Source organism: Squalius cephalus, assembly GCF_949319135.1.
Source record: "Squalius cephalus genome assembly, chromosome: 22".
NCBI classification, from domain to species: Eukaryota; Metazoa; Chordata; class Actinopteri; order Cypriniformes; family Leuciscidae; genus Squalius; species Squalius cephalus.
In genome coordinates, this window is record NC_137143.1 from 1,171,356 (window position 1) to 1,182,500 (window position 11,145).

The 11,145-nt window shown below is 45.8% G+C and overlaps 1 protein-coding gene across 2 annotated transcripts in view; it reads left to right on the forward strand.

Annotated features, from left to right (window-relative positions):
- The window catches only part of tamm41 (TAM41 mitochondrial translocator assembly and maintenance homolog), a 36,693-nt gene that overhangs the window by 20,011 nt on the left and 5,537 nt on the right, over positions 1-11,145 (forward strand). For both annotated transcript variants that reach the window (XM_079857244.1, XM_079857245.1), the window contains one exon: positions 7,296-7,461. In XM_079857244.1, coding sequence (XP_079713370.1) covers positions 7,296-7,461 — 166 coding nt within the window. The remainder of the gene's footprint in view (positions 1-7,295; positions 7,462-11,145) is intronic.

Sequence of the window (11,145 nt, forward strand, 5' to 3'; positions counted from 1 at the left end):
TCGATGACTTGTTTCTCAAAGAAGAAAAGGACCAAGTTTACGAGGCGTACTCGAGCTTTGACCGGATTATGAAAGATAGCAGTGTTTCCATGACAGACTATATAATTGATTTTGAACAGCGGTACTCGCGGATGCGTAAATATAAGATGGAGCTTCCCGATGCAGTATTAGCATTCAAACTGCTGGACACTGCGTGCTTAGAAGTGAAAGATCGACAGTTAGCGCTGACAGCATGTACAGATTTGGATTTTGCGTCAATGAAGTCAGCACTGAAGAGGATTTTCGGAGGAAAGTCTGCTTCTACAGTGGGGATTAATCAGGAAACAGCATATGTAACAGAACAAAGGCGACAAAGGAGCAAGCCATGGTCGCAAAATGTTCAGCAAAAGACACCACTGCCTGGCACTAACCCTCTGGACAGGTATGGACGCAGATCAAAATGTGCTGTTTGTCAAAGCACATTCCACTGGGCCAAAGACTGTCCACACAGAGGTGAGCAAGTCAAACTAACTGAAGATTGTAGAACAGATGATATAGAGGAGTGCAACATTACTCTGTATAGAAAAGAGTCGCCCACTGAAGCAGAAATATTTATGACAGAGTGTTTCGGCTCAGCAATAATAGACACTGCATGCACACGGACTGTGTGTGGACAGGAATGGATAAATAGCTACATCGCTGAACTAAGCCAAAACGAGAGAAAAGACCTGAGGAAGACAGAAACTCACAGTCACAGACCCTTTAAGTTTGGTGATGGAAAAGTGGTCTATTCCAACAGAAAGTTGAAAATTCCGGCAAAGATTGGACAAACTAGGTGTCATATTGAAACTGAAGTCGTGCCAGCGAACATTCCACTACTCTTGAGCAAGGCATCCATGAAAAAAGCAGGGACAGTGCTAGATATGGAAAATGACAGTGCAGTGATGTTCAGTCAACCTGTAAAACTTGACTTTACAAGCTCTGGCCATTACTGTGTAAACATTATGGACAATGAAAAGAAAAACATTCAAAGTGATGACTGTGTCTTGGTAGCTGTTGAAGATGTCACTCTTACAGAACAAAAGAGTGCGGATGTACAAAGTCAGTGTGACGAGGAAATACTGACAATTTCAGACAAAATGAGCTCAGCAGAAAAACATAAAATCCTGATGAAGCTTCACAGACAATTTGGTCATGCTTCTGCTGACAGACTGCAGAGACTTCTTACTAGCTCAGGAAGTAAAGATGCAGAATGTAGTGTCATTCTGAAAAAAATTGTGAGTGAATGTGAAACGTGTCAAAGATATAGTAAGATCAAACCAAAGCCTGCTGTTGGCCTACCACTGGCATCTCAGTACAATGAAACTGTTGCAGTAGATCTACATGAACTTGAACCAGGTGTGTGGTATCTCCACATTATTGACCAGTTCACAAGGTTTAGTGCAGGCAGCATACTGACCACTAAGAAGTCCTCTGAAATAGTGAAACACTTTGTCCATGTCTGGATAAGTGTCCATGGTCCACCTCAGAAACTGTTTAGCGACAATGGGGGAGAATTTAATAATGATGGGGTTAGAGACATGGCAGAAAACTTCAATATAGAAATAAAGACAACAGTAGCATACAGCCCGTGGAGCAATGGACTTACAGAGCGACACAACCAAACACTTACAGAGATCATAATGAAAGTGAAGTCAAGTAACGGCTGTGACTGGTACACTGCATTGGACTGGGCTCTTATGGCAAAGAACACCATGCAAAATGTCCATGGCTACAGTCCTCATCAGTTGGTGTTTGGACAGAATCCCAACCTGCCCTCTGTGTTAACCGACAAGCCCCCAGCTTTAGAGGGCACGACGAAAAGTGAGTGGGTGGCAAAACACATCTCTGCTTTACATGCATCAAGAAAGGCGTTCACAGAAGCAGAATGTTCCGAAAGAATACGGAGAGCACTACGTAAACAACTACGTCAGACAGATGAGAAATATGAAATGGGTGACAAAGTGTACTACAAGAGAGTTGACTGTCAAGAGTGGAAAGGACCAGGAGTTGTCATTGGCCAGGATGGTGCAGTGGTGTTTGTCAGACATGGAGGAACCTGCATTAGGGTACACTACCTCAGACTAAGAAAAGTAAACAAAGACAGCGGAGATCAACATGTCATTAGGGATGATGCTGAAATTGACACAAACAATATGCAAAGACAGGAGATGACAGGAGCTGCTGTTAACAACACGGAGGGAACAGAAACTGTAACTGAAATACAGCAGAGTTCAGTGCAAACTGAGGATACAGGGGCATCCACTATGGGGCAGAATGTAGCAGCACAACACACTAGTGACGACATAGAGACACAAAGTGATACAGAGCAGGGAACTGATGTCCGTTTAAAAACAGGGCAAGTTCTAAAATACAGAGACAGAGACAGTGGGGCTTTGCACACAGCAAAAGTACTAGGGCGTGCAGGCAAAGCTACTGGCAAATACAAAAACTGGTACAACCTTCTGCTCATTGAACCAACTAATGTTGCAGGCAGTAAAGATTCAGTTGACGTATCATGTTTAGACTGTCTTCAAATGGAACCCGCTGTTACTGATGTTAGTGCCACAAATGTCAGTGAGGATGTATTGGTAACAAAAGATCTATCCTTTGACCTAGCCAAACAAGAAGAGATGAAGAGTTGGAGAGATAACAGTGTGTTTGAGGAAGTTCAGGATGAGGGACAAAAGTGCATCTCTACCAGATGGGTGTGCACTCTCAAGGAAACACTAACTGGACTAGTACCGAAAGCACGATTGGTGGCCAGAGGTTTTGAGGAGTTAAATGTGTTAGAGCTACAAAAAGATTCTCCCACATGTGCTTCTGAGTCTCTTCGACTACTGGTGGCAGTTATTTGTCAAAAACAGTGGACACTTCATTCCATGGATATAAAATCTGCATTTCTGCAGGGAATAGAACTGTCACGTGACATCTACATCAGGCCTCCCCCTGAGGCTATCTGTGAGGGAACATTATGGAAGCTCAAAAAGTGTGTATATGGTCTGGCAGACGCTTCATTGTACTGGTACAATAGAGTAAAAGACATAGTGCTGAAAGCAGGAGGAAAAATGTCCAAGGTCGATCCAGCTGTTTTTTATTGGCTAGATCAGGACTGCACTGTAACTGGGGTGCTTGCCTGTCATGTGGATGACTTCATATGGGGGGGCACACAAAGTTTCTCCACAACCGTAATACCACATCTAAGATCTGTTTTCCAAGTTGGACGTGAGGAACATGATCATTTCTGTTATGTGGGAATAGATTTTGTGACTGTTGACAGAAAAGTACAAATACACCAGGAAAACTACATTCAACACATGCAACACATTCATATGGATCCTTCACGAGCTGTGGAACAAGACTCACCTCTCTGTGAGGAGGAAAAGGATCAGCTCAGGTCCAAAATAGGCCAAATTCTCTGGGTGGCAAGGCAGAGCAGGCCAGATGTCATATTTGATGCTAGCAATTTGACATCCAACATAAAAAATGCAACTGTGCAGACAATCCATGAAGCAAACCGGATAGTGTGCAAACTTAAGTCCAAGAAGGTAATTCTAAACTTCCAACACTTGGGCAGAGACAGTGCTCTTAAGATGGTCGTGTTCAGCGATGCTTCGTTTGGAAATCTTTCAGATGGAGGCACCCAAGGAGGGCACCTGATTCTTTTAATGGGAGAAAATGGAAAATTCTCACCCCTTTCTTGGCAATCAAAGAGAGTCAAGAGGATTGTGCGGAGCACACTTGCTGGTGAAACATTGGCTATGTCTGATGGAATTGACAATTCTATTTTTCTGTCCACACTGTTCTCAGAACTAACTACTGGTGATGCTGAACATGCTCCACCAATAATCTGTGTCACTGACAATCATTCGCTTGCTGATGCAATTAAGTCCACAAAGTCAGTCTCTGAGAAAAGACTCCGCCTGGAGATAAGTAGTATCAAAGAACTTGTCCAAACACAGAGAGTTGAGCGAGTACTGTGGTACAACACTAAAGAACAACTTGCAGACTGCCTTACCAAAAAGGGGGCATCAACTTGTCAGTTACTCAAGGCACTGAGTGAAGGACAATGGAAACTGAATTAAAACAAAGTCTGTCTTTGAGTTATACTCGAGAGCTTGTTGAAATATACTAGGTTGTATTTTTGTTCAAGGATGTTGTTGTTCAGTATGGCCTGTTAGTATGTTAAATTGAAAGTTATTTATTATAATTTTTTTTTTTTTTTTTTTTTTTTTAAAGAGTGGGAGTTTAAGTTAAAAATATGTTCATGCACATTATATCTTTTATGCTGAATATTGTTTAATATTTCACATGACCGTTTACCGAAACTAAAAAGGGGACTTTTATTATGAAGTCCCCGGAAGAGCGGTTGTTTTGTTTTTGAGCACGAGTTGTGATGGATGGTGTCTGTGGATGAATAAAACGGATAACGTTAATCGATACTGAAGTGTATTTTTTTGTGTAACAGGGGGGTCTGGAGGCATGCCCCCCTCGTAAGAAAATTTTGTGCATTTTAATGTTAAATTCATCAATCTGGTGCACTTTGAGAGTTCAAAATTAAGTGCCAACCCATATTCAGTGTACAAAGAAAAATTCAAACCTCTTTTAGTTGTGTCTGTCTACATTACACTAGTACATAATAATAGTTATGATATTAATTCCATGACAGTAATAGCCATATATTGTAAAACAAATGCACTGAAAAATAAAGGACGGTCACTAAAGTGGTAATGTTTGCACTTAGGTTTTATTACGCATTTAGGAGACTATTGCAAGAAGCTGCTTACATTAACCTTACTTTCGAAAAATAAATAAATACAATCTTGATTTTTCATGTATGTTAGAATTGTAGGCCTAAACTACCTTGGTATCAGCTTGTTTTCTTCAATGGTATAATTAATACAATTACAATTAATTTGGTTTGTTGTGATTAATTTGTGTTCATAATCAGTAAAAAAAAAATCTTCTAACAAGAATAAACACATATGAAAAATTAAATTATTACTGTATTATTAATTATTTTTATATCTTGAAACTACCCAAGCAGCGTTTCGCGCTCAGATGTGACGGCGGAATGAATACATTACCAAAATGTGATTGCAGAATATATTTAAATTATCCATCAAATTGTCATTTTCTCCTTACTGTCTTGCGAGTTAACAATAATGCCTGACCAGTAAATTACTTGGTGAACAAAGAAAACATTTTGGCATTTGGGATTTGAATTAGTTAATGCCTAAAAATGTCAAAGTTTTACCTTATAAATAGAATATAGTTTAATTCATTTTAAAATTCGTCGCCAGAGTGAATGGGAACATGATTTATTGAAAATATTTGAAAAAATATAAGTGTTTCTTAAGTCAATACTTTTTAATGGCTTGTCAACTTTCCATTCGTCCGCTGCATGATTGTAGTCAGCGCTGGATTCTAGGCCCCACCGGATTGTTGTCAGCGTGAAACACGTTTTTGAGCTCATGAAGCTCAAAGTTCATTGTTTTTTGAAAAACAATGAGAAGCCCGTTGTTCTCTGAACACCCCCTGGGGGGCGGTACCGCCCCCGTTGAGAACCACTACTCTAGTGCAATATCGATTAACAATACTTGTAGAATACACATCGTATCGGCACCCGAATATCGTGACGGTCTCGAATCGGGCGATGGGTGTATCGTCCAGCCCTGGTCTTGTGTTTAGGTGTGTGTTCAGAAGCGTGGGAGAATCATGATCTCTGAAACTAAATACTGTGATTCTCAGTTTGTCCAGAGTCGTGCCGCTCTACATGTGCTCTACATCAGCTCTGAACAAGCGCACTGTCAACATGTCACAGGAACTACACGCAGAACTGCTGTGTTTGTCTTGATGACGATCTTTAAATATATTAGATTCTTGAAAAAGAAATCAATACTCGCAGTGAATCTGCTGCATATCCAAAGAAGGATTACATGCCGAGATCCTAGCATTAATTAAAGTTACTCAGTTATGTGATTATTTTCATAAAAATGTCAGTATGCCAAAAATCTGCTTTATTTTCTTATTGCAAAATGGTTTTTCTTTGTTTTGTTTTTTTACAATTTTGGGGTAAAAACATCATGATGTGTTTTAAAATGTATGGTTGTGGTTGTAAATTCTGATTGGCTGAGCTGCATTTGAAGCTGTTGTAAAACACTCTATAAACTCATAACATCAGCGTTACTGTCGCTGTGTGTTGATCTTATCGTGGTTTACACTGATCTCAGAACAGCTGTAGGTCATCGCTGAGCGCTTGCTTTAAGTCACGCTGGGTTTATTGTGGTCACTCTTTATCGCAGCACTTCTGCCACATCATGACACATAAGGAAGACGATGAGCTCAAAAATAATTTAATAATGATTATTACATAGAAATCGGGAAACCGATACAGGACGTGATGTTCAAACAAAAGACAATTAAACAATCAACAGCAAAAATCACAAGCTTGTCAAACACAAAAATAAAACTATTAATGTGGGACACTTTTACTGGGAACATCAGACATCTGGCATGATCAGGACACACACATATTCCCCACTGCATTATTATACATTATATTCAACATTATATAGTAGTTTAATGTAGTTCTGACACTAAAACTCTGTAAACTTGCATTTTTTTCTCACACGGTAATTTTCATTGTGAGTGAACTATCCACGATACATGTTGTTGCAGTTTTGTATTGCGATATGTGACCCTGGATCACGTCACCAGTCACATGACGCACGGGGATATTTGAGGCAATATCCAACAATACATTGTATGGGTCAAAATTATAGATATTTCTTTTATGCCAAAAATCATTAGGATATTAAGTAAAGATCATGTTCCATGAAGATATTTTGTAAATTTCCTACCATAAATATATCAAACATGTATTTGTGTGAGTGGATGCAGGACAATCGCCAACATAAATGAACAACTTTAAAGGAGATTTTCTCAATATTTATTTTTTACACCCTCAGATTCCAGATTTACAATAGTTGTATCTCAGCCAAATACTGTCCTATCCTAACAAACCACACATCAATGGAAAGATTATTTATTCAGCTTTCAGATTGACGTATAAACCTCTGTTAACAATAATGTACCCATGTGACTGGTTTTGTGGTCCAGGGTCACACATATTGGAACACCCCTATAACACAGCAAACACCCCAGGCGTGTCCAGCACGAATAACAGGATCGTGACTGAGAAGCGAACACAGCCGAGGTGCAGGAGTGATGTGTGACCCGCTGTAACCCTCATGACCCGTGTGTCCGTGTGTCAGGTGGACAAGAGCCCCGAGGGTCAGTTCACTCAGCTCATGGCCCTGCCCCGCTCGCTCCAGCAGAAGATCACGCTTCTAGTGGACCGGCCCGGGAAGAACCGGGACGTGGAGGAGATCCTCCTGCAAGTGGCCCAGGACCCGGACTGCGGATCCGTCGTCCAGCAGGGTAACGTTACAGCGACGTGTGTGTGTGTGTGTGTGTGTGTGTGTGTGTGTGTGTGTGTGTGTGTGTGTGTGTGTGTGTGTGTGTGTGTGTGTGTGTGTGTGTGTGCGGATCCGTCGTCCAGCAGGGTAACGTTACAGCGACGTGTGTGTGTGTGTGTGTGTGTGTGTGTGTGTGCGGATCCGTCGTCCAGCAGGGTAACGTTACAGCGACGTGTGTGTGTGTGTGTGTGTGTGTGTGTGTGTGTGTGTGTGTGTGTGTGTGTGTGTGTGTGTGCGGATCCGTCGTCCAGCAGGGTAACGTTACAGCGACGTGTGTGTGTGTGTGTGTGTGTGTGTGTGTGTGCGGATCCGTCGTCCAGCAGGGTAACGTTACAGCGACGTGTGTGTGTGTGTGTGTGCGGATCCGTCGTCCAGCAGGGTAACGTTACAGCGACGTGTGTGTGTGTGTGTGTGTGTGTGCGGATCCGTCGTCCAGCAGGGTAACGTTACAGCGACGTGTGTGTGTGTGTGTGTGTGTGTGCGGATCCGTCGTCCAGCAGGGTAACGTTACAGCGACGTGTGTGTGTGTGTGTGTGTGTGTGTGTGTGTGTGTGTGTGTGTGTGTGTGCGGATCCGTCGTCCAGCAGGGTAACGTTACAGCGACGTGTGTGTGTGTGTGTGTGTGTGTGTGCGGATCCGTCGTCCAGCAGGGTAACGTTATAGCGACGTGTGTGTGTGTGTGTGTGTGTGTGTGTGTGTGTGTGTGCGGATCCGTCGTCCAGCAGGGTAACGTTACAGCGACGTGTGTGTGTGTGTGTGTGTGTGTGTGTGTGTGTGTGTGTGCGGATCCATCGTCCAGCAGGGTAACGTTATAGCGACGTGTGTGTGTGTGTGTGTGTGTGTGTGTGTGTGTGTGTGCGGATCCGTCGTCCAGCAGGGTAACGTTATAGCGACGTGTGTGTGTGTGTGTGTGTGTGTGTGTGTGTGCGGATCCGTCGTCCAGCAGGGTAACGTTACAGCGACGTGTGTGTGTGTGTGTGTGTGCGGATCCGTCGTCCAGCAGGGTAACGTTACAGCGACGTGTGTGTGTGTGTGTGTGTGTGTGCGGATCCGTCGTCCAGCAGGGTAACGTTACAGCGACGTGTGTGTGTGTGTGTGTGTGTGTGCGGATCCGTCGTCCAGCAAGGTAACGTTACAGCGACGTGTGTGTGTGTGTGTGTGTGTGTGTGTGCGGATCCGTCGTCCAGCAGGGTAACGTTACAGCGACGTGTGTGTGTGTGTGTGTGTGTGTGTGCGGATCCGTCGTCCAGCAGGGTAACGTTACAGCGACGTGTGTGTGTGTGTGTGTGTGTGTGTGTGTGTGTGCGGATCCGTCGTCCAGCAGGGTAACGTTACAGCGACGTGTGTGTGTGTGTGTGTGTGCGGATCCGTCGTCCAGCAGGGTAACGTTACAGCGACGTGTGTGTGTGTGTGTGTGTGTGTGCGGATCCGTCGTCCAGCAGGGTAACGTTACAGCGACGTGTGTGTGTGTGTGTGTGTGTGTGTGTGCGGATCCGTCGTCGAGCAGGGTAACGTTACAGCGGTGTGTGTGTGTGTGTGTGTGTGTGTGTGTGTGTGTGTGTGTGTGCGGATCCGTCGTCCAGCAGGGTAACGTTACAGCGACGTGTGTGTGTGTGTGTGTGTGTGTGCGGATCCGTCGTCCAGCAGGGTAACGTTACAGCGACGTGTGTGTGTGTGTGTGTGTGTGTGCGGATCCGTCGTCCAGCAGGGTAACGTTACAGCGACGTGTGTGTGTGTGTGTGTGTGTGTGTGTGCGGATCCGTCGTCGAGCAGGGTAACGTTACAGCGGTGTGTGTGTGTGTGTGTGTGTGTGTGTGTGTGTGTGTGTGTGTGCGGATCCGTCGTCCAGCAGGGTAACGTTACAGCGACGTGTGTGTGTGTGTGTGTGTGTGTGTGTGTGTGTGCGGATCCGTCGTCCAGCAGGGTAACGTTACAGCGACGTGTGTGTGTGTGTGTGTGTGTGTGCGGATCCGTCGTCCAGCAGGGTAACGTTACAGCGACGTGTGTGTGTGTGTGTGTGTGTGTGTGTGTGTGTGTGTGTGTGTGTGTGTGTGTGTGCGGATCCGTCGTCCAGCAGGGTAACGTTACAGCGACGTGTGTGTGTGTGTGTGTGTGTGTGCGGATCGGTCGTCCAGCAGGGTAACATTACAGCGACGCGTGTGTGTGTGTGTGTGTGTGTGTGTGTGTGTGTGTGTGTGTGTGCGGATCCGTCGTCCAGCAGGGTAACGTTACAGCGACGTGTGTGTGTGTGTGTGTGTGTGTGTGTGTGTGTGTGTGTGTGTGTGCGGATCCGTCGTCCAGCAGGGTAACGTTACAGCGACGTGTGTGTGTGTGTGTGTGTGTGTGCGGATCCGTCGTCCAGCAGGGTAACGTTACAGCGACGTGTGTGTGTGTGTGTGTGTGCGGATCCGTCGTCCAGCAGGGTAACGTTACAGCGACGTGTGTGTGTGTGTGTGTGTGTGTGCGGATCCGTCGTCCAGCAGGGTAACGTTACAGCGACGTGTGTGTGTGTGTGTGTGTGTGTGTGTGTGCGTGTGCGGATCCGTCGTCCAGCAGGGTAACGTTACAGCGACGTGTGTGTGTGTGTGTGTGTGCGGATCCGTCGTCCAGCAGGGTAACGTTACAGCGACGTGTGTGTGTGTGTGCGGATCCGTCGTCCAGCAGGGTAACGTTACAGCGACGTGTGTGTGTGTGTGTGTGTGTGTGTGCGGATCCGTCGTCGAGCAGGGTAACGTTACAGCGACGTGTGTGTGTGTGTGTGTGCGGATCCGTCGTCCAGCAGGGTAACGTTACAGCGACGTGTGTGTGTGCGGATCCGTCGTCCAGCAGGGTAACGTTACAGCGACGCGTGTGTGTGTGTGTGTGTGTGTGTGTGTGTGTGTGTGTGTGTGTGCGGATCCGTCGTCCAGCAGGGTAACATTACAGCGACGCGTGTGTGTGTGCGCGCGGGTGTGTGTGCGCGTGTGTGTGTGTGTGCGGATCCATCGTCCAGCAGGGTAACGTTACAGCGACGTGTGTGTGTGTGTGTGTGTGTGTGTGTGCGGATCCGTCGTCCAGCAGGGTAACGTTACAGCGACGTGTGTGTGTGTGTGTGTGTGCGGATCCGTCGTCCAGCAGGGTAACGTTACAGCGACGTGTGTGTGTGTGTGTGTGTGTGTGTGTGTGTGTGTGTGTGTGTGTGCGGATCCGTCGTCCAGCAGGGTTACGTTACAGCGACGTGTGTGTGTGTGTGTGTGTGTGTGTGTGTGCGGATCCGTCGTCCAGCAGGGTAACGTTACAGCGACGTGTGTGTGTGTGTGTGTGTGTGTGTGCGGATCCGTCGTCCAGCAGGGTAACGTTACAGCGACGTGTGTGTGTGTGTGTGATCGGATCCGTCGTCCAGCAGGGTAACGTTACAGCGACGTGTGTGTGTGTGTGTGCGGATCCGTCGTCCAGCAGGGTAACGTTACAGCGACGTGTGTGTGTGTGTGTGTGTGTGTGTGTGCGGATCCGTCGTCCAGCAGGGTAACGTTACAGCGACGTGTGTGTGTGTGTGTGTGTGTGTGTGTGTGTGTGTGTGCGGATCCGTCGTCCAGCAGGGTAACGTTACAGCGACGTGTGTGTGTGTGTGCGGATCCGTCGTCCAGCAGGGTAACGTTACAGTGAC